At 41.5% G+C, this 22088-nt stretch overlaps 1 protein-coding gene across 3 annotated transcripts; it reads right to left on the reverse strand.

The window, feature by feature from the left end:
• Window positions 1-105: 105 nt before the first annotated feature.
• On the reverse strand, window positions 106-22088 carry krt222 (keratin 222). Of its 3 annotated transcripts, XM_019266148.2 has the most exons (11): window positions 21856-22088; window positions 19241-19420; window positions 18778-18987; window positions 15673-15755; window positions 14600-14753; window positions 11811-12113; window positions 9105-9230; window positions 7435-7655; window positions 5642-5862; window positions 5459-5561; window positions 106-1869 (listed from the first exon to the last, which is right to left on the reverse strand). In XM_019266148.2, exons 3-11 carry the CDS (start codon window positions 18979-18981, stop codon window positions 1656-1658), a joined length of 1629 nt encoding a protein of 542 aa, XP_019121693.1. In that variant the 5' UTR covers window positions 18982-18987; window positions 19241-19420; window positions 21856-22088; the 3' UTR covers window positions 106-1655. The 3 variants fall into 3 exon arrangements, with proteins under 3 accessions (XP_019121693.1, XP_019121692.1, XP_019121694.1); XM_019266147.2 differs by lacking the exon at window positions 21856-22088 and having other exon boundaries at window positions 19241-19447; XM_019266149.1 differs by lacking the exons at window positions 19241-19420; window positions 21856-22088 and adding an exon at window positions 19117-19186.

Genomic DNA, 22088 nt, shown 5'->3' on the forward strand with positions numbered 1-22088 from the left:
CAATATCAAAGCCTATTTTTAAAATTCAAAGGAGGCTATCGTGGTGACTTGTGTGGTGTCCCCTATGCATCGAACTAGGTAAACACGACAGAACACACAACAGGGTGCACATAATTCTTTGTTTTTATTTGAAATGATAAACTGTTGATAAAAGCATAATGCTTCATTTTGAAGTTACGTTGCTCCCAAAATGAAGAGTGTGCTTCATGAAGCAAAGCAAAGTCAAGCACAGAACTGCATAGATAATATCTTTAAATATTTTCGACATATTCGGAGGCACCCAGATGCAAAGCACGACGGTCCTTTTCTATCTCTAATATCTTTGGTGCCAACTCAAAAACTTAAACATAAAAACTCTGAATCTTATGTGTAACAGGTAACGTGTGCTACACAACCCGAGTTGAGCAATGAAGATACACTGCAATGTTAACTATTTACAAATACTGCCCTCCTCTGGTTAAGACAGAGAATCGAAATTCTCTGAGACAAATGGTGAGTAAAAGAGCCTCACTGTTGCTGAGATCACAGTGAGCTTAATTTATTGATTGATTTATTTCTTTTTTGGGATAATGCATCATAAAATGAAGCTACATTATCACATGGAGAATGAGCTGCAATGACAAAAGACCTTTAGTGTTCTTCTAAGTGCTTTATGTGTCCGCAGTGCAAGCGTTTAGGGACTGTACAGAAACCATTAGGGTGGGAAAGGGGGGCTGAAGATTATTGCACCACCCTCCCCACATAGTCTTACAGTAATATAACACGATTGAATTGTTACAATTCATTTTTAAGAACTAAAAGTGCACAAAGAATATAAGATCCAATCTATATCTTAATATGTTAATGGAATAATCATTTTCACACCGAACAACACAACACAACACAACACAAGAGGAATTGCCAAAAAATATGGCAAACATAACAAAATAATGTGTCCGATTTACTGAAGACTCGGTACACAGAAGCTTTCATTTCACATGGAACGTTCTCTATATTTGACTTCAGTGTTGTTCTGCTATCTGTTGAGATAAACTGAAGGTGGGAACTGTGACAAATGAAGTGCTAACCGGGAGAGAGATCCTACCCCTTTTCTGGACGCCCCCCCATACAGTCTCTTAAAGAAAATATATGAACAAAATCCACCCTCTGATCGTTCACTGCAGCTCACAGTGACCTGTGAGTCCACACCTCCATTTATTTCCCTGTACCTGTGCACTCGGCCTCCCATACCACGTGTTAATTAGAATGAAATGCTGTAGTTAAGCAGGGTCATACGGTCAATATAATCTCTTTTGTCTGGTGACCTCATACCGAAATATTAACAGTACTGAGAGTCACTTTTTCTTCATCTACAGGGATGATGAAGAAGATGGTGATATATTAAATTGTTATCCTCTGTAAAAATGGCCCCATTAGATGAGCACAAAAGCCTGATGGGTAATTCATATCCTGCCAGAGTCAAGGTATGATGGGAGAGATCTCAGTCATCAGTCAATGAATATTGTGATCTGAAATTCATATTAAGCATGATGTTAATGGATGGAAATATCCCAGATATCAATGGCACAGATGTTATTTCTGTAACTTCAACATTAGCAGTGGTACCGCAAACAGCTGCAAGCCAGTGTTGATCTGGCCAACCTGGTGATGGTGAGTTACTGGGTGATGGTTGGGATGCTGCGAGATCTCTTCATGATGAGACGCACCTCCACGTCGGGGAGGCTGTCTTGTTTAGTCTGGGCACACCCCTCGTCTGCCGCGGCCATGTGCAGGTCGAAGCGCAGTGACACCGACTTCTTCCGCAGTTTGGGATTCCCTCTGAAGAAAGAGCCCTCCCACTGTTTGATCACCTTGTCAATCTTCTCTGTCCTGGTTGGAAAGAGGTTAGAAGTCGTGGCAATAAAGGGTGATTATGATACATTATGAATGCACGTATCAAGGTTATGTGTTATCAGGTTATTTAAATGTTCTAAATACTCTGTTCTGTTTATGTGTCAAACATATTTTGTTCGGGTACATTTACAGCATGTGGTGCATGCTGCACTGATATGTCTTTGAATGTGAATGTCAATCGCCAGAAGTCTGTTTATGTATTTATTTATTTAAAGAATATTGTGTGTCATGGTATCCCATGTAGGATTGGTCATTTCAATGGTACTGAATGAAGTTATGCATGATTGCACACCTGTTAACACTAGGGGGCGACAACGGCGAAGACTTCAAATTCCTTAGATCACCTACGTTGTAAGAACATGCAACCAGTCTGGCAATGGATTGACCTACTGTGGATCAGGACTCTGCCATCTTTACTATATCAGCAGGTCTCCATCTGAAAAAGGGACCCTGCCTCTGCAAAAGGTTTGAGCACTGCTATTTGTTGGGCTTCAAATGTAATGAATGAAGGAGATGTTGGTTATGCTGACAGGAAAGATAATTGCTTTTTTTGGCCACCTGGGGGCAGTGCAACAAACTGTAAACACTGACATGTTAACACTAAGCACTACAGAAGCCCTAAAAGGCCATACATACATACATTTTATTCCACCCGTTTTCCCGTGATAACGAGATAATTTTCCTCCGTTTTCCCGTGATAACGAGATAATTAATTCGAGATCTCGAGAAAACAAAACGATGGTCTAGTGTATTAAATTAAGTGCGCCCGTATTACAGAATGTAATCTCTTTGTTCTATAATTTCTGACAAAGGTTGATACACTTTGGCTAATCCTAACTCCAGTCCTGAGATCAAGTGTACAAACCTGCCGTAGGTCTGCCGGTAGCAACATCTTTGGTGATTTTTAGATTAGCCGTGAGTTGGAAGAGGCAGAACTGACAAGAGCAGCCACAACCGAGCTTCAAACGGTTCTTCAGTAACCTGTGGGTGACGTCACTCTTATGCTGTCTGTTCAGTGATTATCACCTTATAGCTGACGTGGTGAGATTGTTAGCAAACGATTGCCTATTTACCCATCCAGCAAACGTTGAGCAACACTAGAATTCATTTGGTGTCATGTTACTGGCCACCTGACAAATTTAAATCCAATTTAATCTCCACCTGAGGGAAATTATTCTAAATATTAGAACAGATACCTGCTGTGACAGGGAACATGGTTATTGAGAGTAGAAAGAGTGCACCACTACAATACATTTTCAAGCTGTAAGATTTAAACAACTAGCTGAAACACCCTAAAATGCTGTGTACAGCGGAGGTGAAATGCAGAGTCGGGTAATAATTCTCTGGGGGCTGGTCACTGCGAGTGAATCCTTTCATATTACACAGGATTGATTCCATTTTTTAATGAAAAAAATGGATTAGTGCCATTTTAATAAGCATAAGCTATTCCAGAGTAATACAGCAAACGTCACAATGCTGCTCTGGGGTGAAAAATATGAATTGTGTAATTAAAAGGACTGCTTTACAATTGGTCTCATTCACATACACTCAGACAGATGGTCGCGAGCTACAATGCAAAGTCCTGGTCTGACTATCCAGAGCGATTAACCACAAAGACCGTATCTCCTGTAACCTAGTAACGCATTCACAGTGACTTAAGAACCATCTGTGAATAGAAATAGGTTGTCTAGTATCATAAATCTCAGTTCATCACCACGGCTTTTGACAAAGGGAGGGATGTAAACAACAGGACGTGCACATTATGAATGCTTTAAAGTGTATAAACCTCTGAGGTAGTGATGATTTGGGGAACATTCAGCTGGATGCCTTGACACCGTGGATGTATAAAGAGAACTAGACACAGCAGGCAGGGCTCATTAATTTTTATGGAAGCTGCTCAGTGGCACATAAAACCAAAACAGTTCGGTTTCCAGGTATAAATTACTCAGATCTTTCACAAATGCTTCTACATTGTGTGGCATTGTGTGGCTCATTGAGCAAGTACTTGAGAGACTTCCTCTAGTCGAGCCACTAACTTCTGGTTTAGCCCTCCACTTACTTGAATGCGAATAAAATGATTTCTCTTCTAGACATTTCTTCTGGAATTATTATTAGACAAATAAATATTCTGAAATATTTTATGGGGGTTAGAGTGTAAGGTTATTGGACAGCCGTTTTGAGCCAGTGTGCATCACATTTCTGTCCTTACATAGGTTTAACTAATATGTCAAACTGGCCTGAAGCTTGGCGCACTTCCCGGGAGCTTGCTTCATACTTGACTATTCACCCGTTCACCCATTTTTCTCTGACATCATGCTCAGGATGGGAAGCTCAAATGTTGTACTGATTGTGTTTGAGGTTGCAAGCCTTGTAACAACTTATAGCAACTTAAAAGACAATGGATAGTAAAAATCCAGAGGGATACTGGGAAATTTCAACACACATTTTTTTGTGTAATGTTTATACAGATTACATCCAACAGAACAGTGTGTTCCAAACACTTTAGCAGTGAGTAATTTAACCTTTCTTATTGTATTGTTTAACACTATCAGATGGCAACGTTAGCTAGGAAGTGGTGAATGCTAACGTTACCTGATGTCTAATGGTAGCTAACGTGTTATCAAATATGTTCTTTTACCTTGGACTATGACCTAATGTCCTTCTGGATTTTCACAATGTCCTTTCAGTTAATGATCAAATATAAAACTGTGAAATGATTTGTGATGATTTGTTAGATTCCCACAAGGAAAACGGCCGCTGTGTGAATTTAATGAATTACCAAATTACCATCAAAGTAGTAGGCCAAATTAATTAATTTGAAGACAAGATGATGATTCCTGCCTCACAAATGATTCCAGAAGCATTCAATGAACATTTAGGTAAAATAAATAAAGTGGGCTGGCCAACATAATCCCTTGGTATCAGTAAAGAATCAGTCAGAGTGACTGATACTGTCTGCTATGCTATAAGACATAGTAAATATTCTGGCAGAGTGACTGGGTTTGTGTGTAGCTCTCTGTTGGCGTGTGTGTGTGTGTGTGTGTGGCTTTTTGGTATGTGTGTTTGCGGTTGGTAACACCTGAAGCACTAACAAAGAATTCCTGCCATGTCTCGTCCAACAATAAAAGGTGACACGCCCTGAAGACTCCCCACCAGGCGGATATCTCCACATCAAACACAAGCCATTAGAGGAGTAAAATTCCCATGCAGCGCTGTAATGAATTACTCATGGGAAAATGTGCAGCCATCTAAAGGTAACACCTTCGAGAGTTTGTGCTCTTGTCTGCTGGGCCAGACGTCGCCGGGGTGTGGGACGTGAACGATTGTGTCATTATAAACTAATGACTCAATTAAAGCTGTGAGTCAAAGTCTGAGAGGGTTTAGGAGATTAAACCAGCAGGACACTATGTTGTTTTGTAGTCAAAAAGGTATTTATCTGGGTACTATAGAACAGTCTGCCCTAAAATTATGCTGTTAGTGCTTGCTGCTGGAAAATGTCTACATTTTAGCCTGAGCCAAAGGTGCTGACTGCATGTCAATGGGGGGCAAACCGATCAATACTTACTCGATGGTGCCGTGACCTTCTGCGCTCTCTCGCACCACGTTGCCCTGAAGAATCTCTTGAGTCTTCACAGTGGCGATTGGCAAGTCTTTATCTTGCTCCGGCTCTGTAAGAAGACATTAATGACAAACAAATCATAACAAGATATGACTGGAGTAAGAGTGTGTCTTAGTGTGTGTGTCTTACCTGTGAGTATCACAAGGCTTTGCTGTCTATGCAGAATGCTTTTCTGTATCCCATTTTCTGCTGGGAGGAGTGACGGTATTTCAGGCAGGGGCTCAGACTTAGGTTCGTCCGGAGTGATAGCGGAGTCACTGAAACTGTTCTCTAGCCCGTTCTCCTTTGGCTCCTCTGTGAAAGACCTCCATGGCCGCAGACCCATTGGTTGCCCATTACGACTCATGTACCTGCAGGCAGGCAGGACGGCAGCGTATGGAGCAACCAACCCAAAGGCATGTGAATTGTATGTATGCATGTATACATGCATACATTGGACATTTAGGAAAAATACGTAAACCAGCAGACATGTAATGGAGAAGCTCAGCTAACCACATGCTGGCTGCAGCTTTATTTAATGGCCAAAAATAAGACCTCTTTTGTTTTATTTTGCATCTGGAATCTGGAATCTTTTGTGAAATGTTTTGACAACTGGATGAATTGCCATAAAATTTCAGACATTCATGTTCAGGATGAATTGCAATAACTTTTTCGAGGCTCTCACTAATCATTCTTTGGTTTATAAAACTGTAAACTAATGACAATGGCACGAGCCTCAGCTGCACTTTGTGTTAGACACTAATTAGCAAATGCTAACACATGGAACACCTTATTTAGGTGAAAGCATATTACAACCTAATATAACTACTAGCATGGCTGTAGATGCCAAGATGCTAACAATGTTTGCTAAAATATTAGTACCAATGTGAGTCAAACAGTCAAACTCTTTTTGCACAGCGTGAACAAGACACCGGATGCTTAAAAGATGACATAGACGTAATACAGTATTGTGCACAGATCTTTCATGGTTATCTTTTGTGCCTTTATGAGTTAACATCCTCAACTTAATAACCTTTGGAGTTTTATGTGTACAGATAAACACATTTTGTCATGCAGCCCTATGAGTCTCCATTTGCTACCCACTCAGTCACCACCCTGTCCAAATACGAGCAAACAATGCAGACTTCAGACGCCATGTCCCGTCTCTCCCTGCATTAGTGACATCAGTCAAAGTCAAATTCTGAATGAAATGCATGGAAAGCCAAAGGCAGCACTCCAATCTGTCTGTAACCTCTAAGAGTCGTAAAACCAAATTACTCTACCTTCAACAATCTATAAAATGACAATCACAAGGTTGATGCAGAGAATGTGTTAAATAGCAAAGGAGCACAATGTGCTCCAAGATAATTAAAGGCCATGCCAGAAGAATGGAATATTCCCTCGTAAAAAACAGCTTGACGCTGACAGTGGCTAAGTTAAGAGACGAGACAAAGACTGTCTGGATTCTATCATCTTCTCTGATTAAAGACAAAGCTGGATTTTTAGCCATGAATTCATGGTAGAAAATCATCTTAACTTTATTCATTGGCTGCGCTTTTTTGCTGCGTGTGCAACTTTTTGGAATTTTCCATCACTGTCGTAACATGTCACCATGTTGCTTGGCCACACTCTGTTGCCTGAGTTTGTTTCACACTGTGACATTGTACACAATCCATGGCAGAACTGTAAGCTTTGGCCAGACTGCTAAAGCATGATGAAATCTGTTTGATGATTTTGTCATTGAATGTGTGTGTGTGTGTGTGTGTGTGTGTGAGTGCTTTAAGTTTTAGATACAGAATTTGCAGAAATGCTGCATAAAAATTTAATTTCTGAATGAATGAAATGAAAATTGAATTTCTGTCCCGTTTTATTTTCCTAAATTTGTTCTGCACTCTTGCTTTTCACAGTTTTGGAAGGTGAAGTGTGCCTCGCGTTGCCCTCACCTGCCCTCTTCGCGCTCCAGCAGACGCCGGTAAGTGGCGATCTCCCGCTCCAGCCTCATCTTGGTGTTGAGGAGTTGGCTGTGGCGTTGGCGCTGGGTGGCCAGCCCGCTCCTCACCTGCTCCAGCTCACTCTCTAGCCCCGTGATCACCTGGGAAAGGTCCTGCAGCTGACTGGAGTACAGCTGCTGGGTGTTCTGCAAGGAGCTCTCCAGGCCTTTCTCCTGAAAAACAAGTGGCAAAGAGCTGATTTAAATAACGCCACACTGAATTTTAAAAAAACATATAGAAAATAATGATGTTAGAAGTGTAACATCAACCTTCATTGGCTTCTCACCACCAACACTGCCAGCTTGGTTGAAGCTAAGTATTACTTAATATGCACATATTCATATTAGTTTGTTATCATACATAACATACATCAAAAGGAAATATATCAACAGCTTAAATGGATTTTGTACAGACATTCATAGTTCCCAGAAGATAAATCGTTGTTTGATGACTTTGGTGATCCCCTGATACTTTTTTATTGAAATACTTTTTTTATTGAAATATGATATTTTAGGACAAATATTAGATGGATTGTCATTTTGTCATTCACATTTAATGCTAATTAGCAAATGTTAGCAAGCTAACACAATGAACTAAAATGGCAAACATGTTAAATATTAAGCCTGCTGAACATTAGCATTTTAGCATACTGTTAGCATCAAGTATACCACAGATGTTATTTTGAATCACATTATTATACCGCTTGCAATGCTTGACTCTGATTGGACAATGAGGCCATTCTACAGTCTGACCAGCAGACCTCTGCAACGGATACACTGATCTCTTGAGCACAGTGGAAGCAATAAAATCTTTTTTGCTTCATTGGACAGTGACAGCTGGACAGGAAACTGCAACAAAGGCTGGAATCGAACCTGGACCACAGCTTTGACACATGAGGTACCAGGTGAGCTACCATTGCCACTGCTATAAAATCATTCTTAAATCAATAAAAATATTTTAAAATCAATATGATTGACTTCTTTAGTAAGGAGCCATAATAAGCAAGATAATGTAAAGAGCCACAACAGGGTGATGCAGGGGGCCTTTAATCATCCTGAAGGCTGGCTCACTGTATATGCAGTTATCAGTTTATACAGATAATACTGACGCTTTTGTTTTCTTTAACCTGTTGCAAATTTCCTTACGTTATTGCAGACTGTTTTCCTGTACCAGTACCAGTACTGCAGTCCTACCACAGGATCATAACTCTAGAAATAAATAATTAAAGTGAACTGTATTTGGTGTCCTACATTTCCTATTTCAAGTCTCTGGAAATTATTTTTATACTGTAGTTTGATGAGAAAACCAATGAATCACTGGAAAGTCAGATCCTATGGAGACTTTTGGAAAATGGTTGGCGCTAATGTAAAATGTATTCATTCTGTAGTTAACAGGCTGACAGATGCAAAGCCACCTTCCTTTTCCATCTGTGTAGCTTTACATTTTATGATATACAGTATATATATATATGTGTGTTTTCTTAACTTGTCTTTATCTTATCACAGCTACAAAGTCAACACAAGCGATCTGCACACTCGCCATGGAGGCTGTGTTATCAGTGTGACAGTTGGGGCGTTGCTGTGGTGATGTGTGTATGTATGTGTGATTGTGCGTGTCCTTACCAAGGCATGAAGGGTCTCAATCTCCACCTGCAGGGAGTGCCACTGCTTCCTGGCCTCAGCAAGCTCGGCCCGAGCCTCCCTCAGGACGGCGCTGCCGAGGCTCACCTGCGCCCATGCTGCCTCCTCCTGGAGGAGAAGACATTAAAACAAGACGGCATGAGAACACCATTGTTGGACACACGCCCTCGGGTAACAATTCTTTTCCCACTGGCTCTCAGTCAGACGGCAGCCACAGGTAGTGCTGTAAGTAGTGTGTGTTTCACTTTAGGTAAACAGACAGTGGAGCAGACACCCAGACCTGCGTGTACACACAGCTGAACAAGCTGTGCTGACACACTGTACAGCTGTCACACCCTCGGCCCTCATCCCCCCTACAAAAGCAGTGAAGCGGTGAAGCTGTCTCAGCACAGTTATGACAATATTTTGACAGTAAAAACAAAAGAAAACGATTCAAGTTATGTAAGTTATTCTCTGTTTAATTTATTACTCCGGTGATTCCCATTTTCTTTGAGTGCATTAAATCTATTTGATTAATAATGCAATAAGCTAATTTAGGAAGTGATTATCTTGTATCAACTCTTCATTTATTCCTTATCTTAGATGAAGATGCATGTCAAAGGCAATTACTATTCCATCTGTTGCCTCAGGCAGTGAGGAAGACGTCCTTACTTACTGAAACTTACCAGTTAAACTAGTAGCAGTACTACAATGTAAACAAACTCTGGGACAACCATTGTACATGATATCCTAGTGATTGGGTTTCTTACATAAAGGCTAAAAATGAAGGACGATTGCTTTGCAGAAGGCTGTGGAAAAAGGTTAGTATAAATCACAAACCGTACTGTTGAATGCAACCTCCCTGCAGGTTCAGTTTATCTGTCATTGTATATTCTACCCTTTTCAATTCTCTTTTAATTTATTCTTAAAAGAAAACAATAAAGATAAAATAAAGAAAAGACTCCTGTCACAGTGTTATATTATTAAATATTAAATTACTCGATTACGTACTCTAATCAGCATTTCACTGTTATAAGCAAGGTGGAGCCTTTTTGAACTATTTTATAATTTCCATTTTAATTCAGTTTTATCTATATACCACCAACTCATGACACTTTCCAAACAGATCAGGTCTAAACAGTACTCTTTATAATATTATTATCTACAGAGATCCAAAAATTCTACCAGGAGCAAGCACTTGGTGACGGTGGCCAGGAAAATATAGTCAGGTGGTTTCATCTATAAAATGCATAACATCCTGTTTTTTGATAATGTTTCGTAAGCTTTTAACGTGCCAAATAACTACTAACAATACTAACAATTTAGCAGAGTAAAGCATACAATATTTCTCTCTAAAGTAGCATCAAACAGAAATATTCAAGTAAAGGACTAACTGAGAAACTTAAAGGTACTCGGTGGAGTTTTTGACCACCGGTGGCGCTGTGGAGCGTAGAGTGAAGTGTGTACATGCTTTAGGACAAACATGCATGTTGCAACGGACATTCCTTTCACTGCTTTCACACCAGCATCACATTAAGAAACGCAGCAAAGAAGTAGTGGATAAGCTAGCCAGCATGCATGTACGCAATAAAATGTTCACAAAAATCAGCTTTGGAAATGTTTTATGAGGAAGGAAAAACACTGAACACATTTAAGACCCTGAAGGAGACACACTGAGACTGTGTTTACACCAAATGTAAACAACAAAAAAGTCAACAGTGCACCTTTAAAAGGTGTCAGTGAAAATGGTGATAGAAGTCATCAAGTGTTGGTAGTTTTGGTACCTCCATTGGAGTTTTGACACCAACTTTGGCAACTCATGAGGTTAACAAGGAAGGTTGATTTTAGTCCTGGCATAATAATATTAATAATAATAATTTAAAGTTAACAGCATAGTAACATGCCCATAGAGTACATATAGTTCTCAAAAAGACTGCATTATTTAAAATTTTAATATTTATGATTAATGATAATTATGGACATCACGCAGGCTTCTGACTGCAGCATTGTGTAACCACTACTGTAGTGGAACAGACAGAGAAGCTCTGATAAACCTGGTAAACAACGGCATTTCATAAAACCTGCTCCATTTTAGCACCGTGGTAGCTTGCAGCCTTTGGTAAAGGCACTTTATTGTCCCTGTCAGACCAAAGTCATTGTGCCGTGGCACAGGAACACTGGGCTAATAAAAAAGCCCCCAGACTCTGTTTTTTTCCCCGTATTAACAATAAAAGAGGACAGTTAAAATAAGACTAAAATAACAAAATGCTGCTGTTACCACAGAAAATCTGCAAGATAGATGAGGGTGCTCAGGTTGTAATTTGGCTCATAAATATTTAATGAGGACCAAAGATTATTCACTCAGGGAAGAAATTGATTATATATCGCTTTACATTTTATTGTATCCACATTTTACAACAGTAAATAGCCGAAGTAAGTAAGGAGCCAGTCAACATACACAAATCTAAAACAAGGCAAACACAGACACGTACATACACAAAAAGGAGGGGGAGGCATACCTACAGCCTCTCATTACAGTCAATAAACACTGCTAACCATTTAACTCCAGCTGAGCAAATACATCAGACTTTCTCCTGGGACAGTCCTGTGTTGGTACTGAGGGTGTGTCTGGTTGGCAGTGGTCCAGGACAACATGACAGAGGCATAGAAAAAAAAAAGATAAGTGAGGATGCAGTAGTGGATGCGTACCTCACTGAGAGCTCCTCTGTGTGTTCTGGATGCTGCTGCTGCTCCAGACCGGCTAGGCCCGACAAAGCCGGGGAGCGGATTTGACGTGGCACCCAGGCCAAGGTGTCTCTCCCCTGGGCTGGGAAGTCTGCTCTGACCGCACTGCGCTCTGATTCGGTCGAGGAGCTGGGTGAGCTCCATCCCTGTGCCATCCTCCTCCTCCTCCCCTCCTCCTGCTGCTGCTGCTGCTGCTGCTGCTGCTGTGGCCGTCACTAACAGAGCATCGCACGAGTCGGCCTGCTGCAGCTGTAGAGCCCGGGCTGCCTGCAAACAGCCAACCAGAGGGAGCAAGAGGGTGAGGGAGGGGGGGAGAGAGACAGAGAGAGGGAAAGAGAAAGAGAGAGAGAGAGAGGGTGAGGAGAGAGTGAGTGATGTGAGGAGTGAGAATTATACAAGAAAAACAAAACAAAGAGGGAGATGAAACTGATGTGTGAACGAATACAAAGGAGAAAAAGTGTGTGTGTGTGTGTGTGTGTGTGTGTGTGTGTGTGTGTGTGTGTGTGTGCACAAGTGTGTGGCTGTGTGTGTGTTTGTGTGGGAGGGGGGCAAAGGGTTGTGAGACAGTCCACGCAATGCAGAGGCAAGAGGAGAAAGAAATCTTTTTGAGTGTTGCATGTGTGCATGTGTGTGTGTGTGGATGTGTGTGTCTATGCAGGAATACACATTGGAAGTGAGGGGGGGAGGTATTAGTCAGCAGGAATGAGAAAAAGAAGAAAAGGAAGCAGGAGAGGAGGAGGAGAGCGGAGGGGAGGGGTGGGTGAGGTCAGAGTGAAGGGACGAGGAATCATTATATGCGGTGAAGTCTAACACACACACACACACGCAGAAACATGATTATAATGTCAGGGTTGGAGGTCTAAGTACATGATGATACTTCTAATGAGTCTTTAAAAACAGATTATGATTTCATCTTTCTTCTCTTTTAGAACGAGGCGTCCTGATCAGACTTTTCCTTCTCTGTGGTCAGATTTAGAACCACGCTGCAAAATGAAATCACATCGCTTCTTCAACTAAACACTGCACAAAGCACAGAATCTACAGCCATGTTTGCAGCTCTACCGTGTAAATAAATATATTTACTCTATCACGATACTTAAGTGCAAACTTGAGCTACATTTTCTTCACTTGAATATTTTCTTTTCATGCTTTTTTATACTTCTACTTTATTATTTCATTGGGCAATATTACTTCTAAACTACGCAACAGTATAAACAAGTACAGCTGGAACGATTGGTTTCTCAATTTCATGTTTCTCAAACATGCTTAATAATTCTTAGGTTTGAACATGTTTGTTATGGCCAGTCCACCACTAACTCGCAAATCAAACTACTCCCCATCGCCAGACCAGAGAGAACATGTCTCACTGTACTGCAGTCATTAACAACACTACAGTAGATCTCCACTGGACTGATGATTTGAGTGTGGGTGATTGAAAATAATAACCAGCAGATGAATCCATAATGGCATAATCATTAGGTTCAGCCTTATATAAAATAGTTATATTTACTATTATTATGAATTAGTATGGACTCATCTCATTAAAGTACCAGTGTGTAGGTTTTAGTGGAATCTTGCTGATTTTAAGACATCTTTTGACCCTCTCCACCCTGGCGTGAAGGAGAAACTACAATGGCAGCGAAACACGGCAGTGTTTAGTTTGTCTGTTTTAGGCTACTCGAGTAATTGGTGGTTCAACATGGTAAATTCCAGTGTCTGGCTCGTTCTAAGGTCACAAAAACATAATGATTCTCATTTTCAGGTGAAACATACTTATCTTCAGTTTCTGTGATATTCTGTAAAAAGAGCCTCTTAAATCTGACACATTAAGACCGATGTTCCCCACAAACCTTCACTACATATTTGGCTCTTGCAGGCCTGTCCAGCAGCTTTCCAAACATCACCACAGTGAGGAACATAAGACCTGATGGAACGACCACAAAGTCAATCACAGACATATTATCCAAACTGTTCTGATCCAGACTGCTCCACCCTTTATGTTTGTACATGTTTGTTATGGCCAGTCCACCGCCAGCTTGGTAATCAAACTACTCACCACCACCAGACAAGACAGGCTGTTCCTTCCAATCAATCAATGTCCCAGCCATCCAGATCTCCAGCGGTTAAAAAAAAAGAAGAAGACTGAATACTTCAAACTGCTGCCAACTCTTTTCACCACAAGGACAAACTGCATGAGGCTTATACAGTACTTTTCACTTTCTTAACAGAAGTTTAGTTTCGGAGCCAAAGCCAAGAGAGTCCAATGATGTTTGTACTTTTCAACTTCCATTTAACCTCACCAAGAAGCTTCGACTCCATCTCCATCTCCCAATTATACAGGTAAAATGTCCACAACGTCAGTCAGTCTGTGCTGTCATTCTCTCACCCAGAAGACGCTGTATGTGGCCACCAAAACTTTGTCTCACAGTTGCTTACATGTAGCCACCATCGAGCCGCTTTCCTGATTCTACCAAGAGCTCCTGACTACACCGCTGCCAAGACCCTGAGGCACACCAAACCCCCACCAAGCGAAGGTTTCAATTCCAGGAGTGGCTATCAAATGAGTTTCATTCACACTATTATTTTCTCCCAATCTCATGAGGAGATGTGCTCCACCGTCAGGCTGTTATTAAAAAGTTCCATCTTGTTTTTATAGCCTGGCTGAATAAGGGGTTTATTAAAATGAACTGTGCATGCAGAGAAGAAAGAGAAAGAGAGAAAGATGAAGACACAGTCAGACTGAATTTAGTGACCTCAAACTGCTGGTGCAACTCCTGCAGCTCCGTCATGGAGTGTCGAAGGTCTGCCTGCAGCGTCATGCTGCTCTCTTCTGCCTTCTTCTTTGACTGCCGGAGGAGAGCTACCTGTTGCTCCAGGTGCCTGGTGTTCCTCTCCTCCGTCTCACACCTACGATGTCATGTGAACAGAACAAGGTTATTTGTTAGTTACTCAGTGTTTGCTGTCAATCATTTAACCGTGGCATGCACAAGTTATTTAAAAAACTCATATAAACACAGAGAGAATGAGGAAACAGCCAGAATAAACACAATTATTTAAATGGAGCGCAGCAGTTGAAAGTCAAGTGGAAAGTTTTTCTTTTCCTGAAGTATTGACACATTCCTCGGTCGTGCCAAATATGCAGTTTAACTAACAACAATCAGAGTGGAAGATTGTGGTTTTGGCTGCATGGCCGCAGTTTGGTGCATGACAGTGAAGGAGGATGTTGCTGAAATCATACCAAAAAAAATCGCTAAATGTTGCATAAACAGAGTCCAGAGTCTCACAGACACACTCAGCCAGCGAGGAGCTATAAATAGTTTTTTTACAGTCTGCGGCTCGTTGCCTCTGTCCTTCAGGGGGTTAACGGCTGACGGTGGAAGTGGGCTGTGAGTGTGGGGCGACTCGGTGTCACTCTGCATCAATACATAAGTGAAAGTGCCGATGCGGCACAAAGCCCGGCCTGGATTTGTATGCAGGTTGGCTCACAGGAGCGGGAACTGGCCTGAGTCAGATAACAGAGGACTGGAAAAGCATTGCAGCAGGATGAAAACAGGAAGCCTCTGATTGGTATTCCACACGTATGTTCATTATTCATTCATCGTTATGCTTTTATGAGCCAGTAACAATAACCCCACATTTTCTATTCTACTAATTAAAATTAAAAAATATAAACACTCCATTGTACCTAATCACCTTGGACATAAACTGTATGACTGAGTGTGATATGTTTATAGAATGCAATCTAATGCCTAATATACCAGTCAACAAGCTCTAGACTGTATTGATTGAAGGAGAGGAACGTTCAGGAAAACCAAATCCAGCTGACCTGGCCTGGATGGCGGCAGCTCTGGACTTCATGCTGTCAGACTGTAATGCCAGCTGGGCATTCTCCATCAGCAGCTTACCAACCTGACAGAAACAAAATGCAACAATGTGAGATTAGATGAAGGAATGAGATAAAACAATATCCAGTGCTACAATATAATACAACTGTCAGAGTGAGTTTTCTCTGTGAAAATGTAAACAAGTAAAGTTGGCCTGAGCTGAGGCGTTCGGAGGAGGTCTACTAAAATACAGATGTGAAAGACAAAGTTTAGTTCTGAATATTGAATATTTTGATCAGCAATAAGTACGACTGGGTATTAAGACTTGAACTACCAAAATAACCTAGTACCATTACATCTCCAGTCAAAGGATACCTGCATTCTCATCATTTTTGTCCACAGAAGGTGAAATAATGAATATTTATATGTTTTTTCTTTGCAGCCAATCACTGTGAGCGCACTTTGATTTAATGCACTGCTCCACAATTGCAGCTACAGCTACAGCTAGCAGCTATGTACAGTCTGTGGTGGTGAAGTCATGGCGTACTCGATGGAGTTGTTGCAGTTCAGCGTGCCAACATGTAACCAAAACCTTACAAAGTATGACAATACAAGGTGCATGTGGCATCTGATAAAAACAATAAATGCATACTGATAAATAAATACTTTTCAGACATAACATAAAATAAACTTCAGAGTGGACAGCTGCACCGTGGTATCAAACAAAGTTCTCTATTAGTATCTGCATTGCTTTAGGAGTACTGGTATTGGTACTAGTATTGACACCCAGCCCTAACAACAAGTGACATTCTGTACTGTATTTCAGTGCATGCACATACTGTACTTTTACATAATGTCCTGTATTATAATTTTGTGTTCTTTTTTAGTACAGTGTATATATTTGTTGTAAGAACTCTACATGATTAACAATGGGCAGCTATATGTTATAGAAGGAAAAGTACAGGTGTTCCAAATCTGTTCTACCCAATGTGCAGTTTCAGTTTAACAGTGATCTAGCCTGAATGATTCTGAAGAAGCTAAATGGAATCCAGCCATTTATTTTATCATTTACACCTGTGCCTGTCTTACTGTGACATGTCTCTTTATATCAGCGATGACTCTGTATTAAGTTTTACAGTATATTATCTTTTGATGCTCATACATAAAATACATTTTTGTTCTGTCAGGAATGAGCTGGTGACTGTTCTGTTGTCACTTCATCTGTACCGTCATTTCTTTCCTATTCTTCGATCGGATTAACCTCTGTGTGCAAAAACTAGTGTTTCTGAGCTTCAGGTGTAGCCAGCAGAACAGATTAAGAGTGCAGTCCAATTAGCAACTTTATGCACGCAAATGATGGGAATGACACATTTCTGCCAATCTCTATAAATAGTGCCGATGAATGCATCTAACAGCTTGGCGCAGGCTGAGATAGCTCCAAGAAAGCAATTAGCCCTGAGGCTAAGTACAGTGTGAGAAGGCCTTATGATGTTTACACCTGATGTACATCACTGTCTCTGTGCAGTCCGGGCAATGTAAAGTTGTTCACCGCCAATGTGAAAAAGTATTAATATAATTACTGATGTTTGTGGCACAGTAAAGTGGTTTTATCAATCAAAATGAAGATAAATCAGTGTTATGTACAGTGTCTGTGTCACCTCACCTCGGGGCTAAAGGCAATCAGTGCTGACATATACATAATGACTGTACATGGAATAAAACCAAAATCTTACTACAGCACAGCCAACAAACATCTGTGGTTGTTTGTCTGGCATTATTAATAGCTAAATTGTACGAAGGCCTATGTAAATAAATACAACATTCTTTCCAGCTTCATCTCATTGTCACAGTTTAGGCTGGAGAGCTGTCTGGACACAGAGGTGGCTCCTCGTCTTTTATCACACACCTACAAATATTAACACACCCTTATTTCCTTTTGTTCTTATGAGTGCAGCACTTTCAGGACAAGACGCACCCATGTTGAAGGAAAGCCAAAGATAACATGGAATATTCCATAACATTTCTACCATAAACTTCATAATCCCCTCATTACGTGGCTCTTTTAGCACACCTGCCCATTTTGGAGCCCAGGTGACATGAGTCAATCAGCGTACTGAGTACTAGTGCTGGAGGCAAAAAGATCATATGAAGTGGTCCTTAAGAAAGCTAAATCCTAAATTAATCCTGGCTCACTGAACAATGAAGCTAGCATAGTTTACTTTTGAGCCTGTCATAGTCACGGGAATGTCAGCCAAACTTCGGAGACAAGCTGGATGATACAACAGTAAGAGTCATTATGATGTCTGTCGCGTAGAAGTGATGCAGAACGCAGGGAACAGTCGAAAGCCATCAAGTTGTCTCATGTGAGATCAACGTGTCACTTGCTGTAAAGTCATTAAACGTTCCGCATTCTTTCAGTATGTATGACTTCTCTGTCAAATGGCTCTGGCTCTGATCCAGTAGAGATGACACACATACCTGTTTCCAACCCTCTGCAACAAGCCTGTTTGATGTCACCTCGTGGAGTTATATGCAGCTTATCTGACCCATTTCTTTTTAAACATGGCTACAATAAGCAGCAGCATCACTGTTCTTGGTTCAAAACAGGGTTTCTCCAGACCTTCAATTTTTACAGCAGAACTAAGAAACAGGTTCTTTTAGCTGGATGTAGTCTCAAAAATAATCAATAATCAACAGCAATTTACAACTTTACGTGTCAGCACAGACTCTCAGTCCTTGTATCAAGTTTCGACATGGTGGTTTTAATCAGTAAACTCGCTGCGCCACAGGGTTCAGGGCTGCTGTCTTTAGATCTTAGATAGGTCTTTGAGGCTGTTGACTCGATGCTACATGCATTTGGCATCAATAGGATCTCTCTCTGTTTGGATTGCAGTTATTTCTGTTTGATTATACACACCTACTCCTTTTATCTGTCAGCCACTATGTCCTTAAGCTAATGTAATGGAGCGTAACGTGGGCATAATCATAAAGCCCGAGTGGAAATACGACTGCTACACTCTCTTATCTTAGCCTGGCAAACAGCTGTGCACCGTTTTTACAACACTTTTTAATGATTCAAATGATCGGCTCAATCTCAAAAGTCTGACCTGTGCACGCAGCTGACTGACAGTCTGTTCCTGCTTGGACCAGTCCTGAGAGTGTGAGGTGCCTCTGACGCCCCAGTTGACTATCTGAGCCTCCAGCCGCTGGTTGGCCTCCTGCAGCCTGTTCACCTGCTCCAGGAAGCCCTTCAGTCGGACGTCCAGGCCCCTCATGGTGTGACTGTGGCTGTAGTCCTGCAGCAAGTCCATGGAGACCTGAGAGAGTGCACACCCAAATGTTTATAGACGCACACAGCGAGCCACTGATATTTCCATACAGTCAAATGACACGGTAGTGGCTGTGATGGCCAAAACATTGAGACAGGACACCACTGACGGACTTACTGACAGAGTATCTTGCAGAACACGCAGATACAGAGTTACAACTCAGAAAACTGTCTGCCACCCATTTGAGATCACACGCTACTAGAGGCGTTTACTAGGTAAATGTTTACCCAGTGATACTCACCTGAGTCAACGTGGCCTTTCACGAATAAGCCACAGTGAGAGCAGTAAAAGCCCCTCGATCTCTTCGCCTGGTCACACTGAGCCGATCTGCAACTCCCCGCAGCTTAGCCACATTCCTCTACAGCGGGCTGGTCAACACTTTCTCCATCCCACTGTTCCCCAGTTCAACAGCAGCAGGCCCCTGAGACAGAGCACACGTGCTGACATTATCCTGCCAGTATCACAGTTTGTGTGTCACTCTGTAGTCTTCAGGGTCAGCCACCACCAGGGGTGCTCCTCCCTGTGCCACCACACACCCCCCCTGAGGGAACATGATGCAGCAGGGAGACTGGACACAGCGCTTACAACACCGGCTCTCTGGGGCCCTTTGTACTCTCTGATCCAGGATTACTGAACCGCTTTGAAACAGGCAGCGACACAAACTTTGGAGGGAATGTGTAGGGACACACAGTGACAGGACCTGTGTGTGAGTGTATGAGTGCGCTTTAATAAGAGGTTACTTATGCATGCACTATCATTAAGGTGAGATCTGTGTCCCTCTAAACTCCTCTGAAGCCAAGTAATACACACTGTGTGCAGAGTAACCTCTTGCTCAATAACAGTCTTGGCTGTTTTTAGAGGATGACAGGGTGTTTGTGTCTGTCTGGGCCAAAGGTTTCATCTTCTAAATATTATAATGTGGCATCAACATTTCCTTGGGTACAGATATGTCACAACAACAGTCCTGTGTTTCAGCAGAGACACATTACAGTGTTATATTGCTGCAGGCAGGCTATGGCACTGTCACAGTGACAATACTAAAAATATTCAAGGACTTATGAAAAGATGTATGTTTAGGTAAACTAAGGGTGTGGTATAAACATTTAAAGGCCCAAGATTTGATCCAAATGTAAGCGAACACGTCGGCTCACTGTCACAAAAAGAATTACACCATCAGAACATGGTGTGACTTTCAAATGATTGACAGGAAATTTAAATCTGCTCATGTGACACGTTGTAACTTGCTGTACAGGCTCACTGTGGCAACAAGAGGAAATCACAAGTTCAGTGCTAAGATGGTCCAGTTACACCAGAACACAGCAATGTCTATCTATAGGAAAAGGTGGTGCTAGAGGCTTGGTGATGTAATGAATTAGCAGGGCTAGTTGTTAAATCAAATGACTAACATTGGACCTCTTAGCTCCCTCTTAGCTCAAAGGTCACTGACAACATGGTTCATCAAAGTTCAACTTCACAAAAGATTCACGCAGACTTACAGCTGCAAAATCTCAGGTTTTAAATGCCGGTGTGATGCATGGGTCTTTACGGAAGACAAATGAGCCATAAAGTGAGTAAATAAACTCAGTGCTGACAGTTTCACAGCAGTGTTCATCTGAGGTTTGCAAACTTCACATTAGCCACCGCATGCTACTGCTCTCACTAAAGCTATGAAGTGAATGTGAAAGAGCCAAAAACTGCAGTTCCTCAAACGTCCACTTGAGGCTGGCTACAGAACATAAGCTCCTATGGTCAAATGTCCAACTTCACAGCAGAAATAAACATGTTTACAGCCTGGTACAAAAAACAGTTTTGGTCTCTATAGCTAATTTCTCTGTTCATGACAACTGTACTGAGGGTGAATTTTTTTTCAACTCACCTGTTTAAATGATATTAAGGCTTCAAGTTATGCAGAATTAACAGCATGGCTGCTTTGATTGACAAGTGAATGCCATCCAAGATGGCTTGTTAAAGTAACTAGGTGTCATTTGGGTCACCTCGGGTCAGCTATTGATCCGCATCTGACCAACATGGTGGCAGCCAGCATCACAGATTTTGAGCTTCGAAACGGCTCTTTAGAAACCTGTGGGTGACGTCACGCATACACTGTCCATTCCTTATACTGTCAGTGGTCTCAGTAGACTGAGTAAGACTGAAGCGACACAAATAATATAAGTGTTCTTATTGTTTATGCTTACAAATTTTGTTAGATGGGTAGTAAGTTATGTATTTCTTTCAAAGGTAAAGCTACAGTCTCCTTTTCACACACATTAAAGCACAAAACAAGCTTAGACTCTTCTCAGGTAATAGTGATGAGCCATATAAGTGTAAACGTTAAATCGTGAAATCCAAATCTATTTTGATACGTCATTTTTTCCCATGTGTTACCACCTAATTTCCCATTGAGGAGCTACTTTTGTATGTTTGCAAATGCTATATGAGGATTTGCTTATCAGATGACTTGTGTGTTGGGTAAACAGCAAAGATGCAGGATGTGGGGATTATAATACACACACAACTGTGCTTGCACTTCTATCTCTTACAACCATTGTACAAATATTGTCTCTGTCTAGGCTTTCATTCTTTCCACAGAGGAACGACAGCTGACTTTCTCATGTGGTTTTTCTCTGACAGATTGTCAGGGCTGTGGTTTTTCATCCATCTGTATGGCCATAAAAAGAGAGACAGAGATGGACAGAGAGAGAGAAGTGTGACAGTGACAGAGGAAGTCGGAGAAAGCATCTTTACTATAGGACAGTAATTAAGCTAAATGTGTCTGCAGGATTTAAATATTAAAACACACACACGAAGCATCCTGACTAAACAAACAGTACCAAACAGGATTGTTGGAATACTTACCGTCACACTCCCACACCCTTTGTGCAAAGTGGTTCCTTGTTGGTAGATGTGGTGATGGCAATTAACAATGGTAAGGGTATCGTGGAAAAACAACACCTGCCAGGGCGTTGCAGCGTCTGGGAAAGGTGGCTACAAACAGGGAATGCCACTGAGCCTGTTTTTAGATGTCATGTTGCTCCTATGGATCCAAGAATTTGCATTGGTCGCACGACATCCGCAGGAGTGTTTGTTCA

The sequence above is a fragment of the Larimichthys crocea genome, chromosome I (assembly GCF_000972845.2).
Source record: "Larimichthys crocea isolate SSNF chromosome I, L_crocea_2.0, whole genome shotgun sequence".
NCBI lineage: Eukaryota > Metazoa > Chordata > Actinopteri > Sciaenidae > Larimichthys > Larimichthys crocea.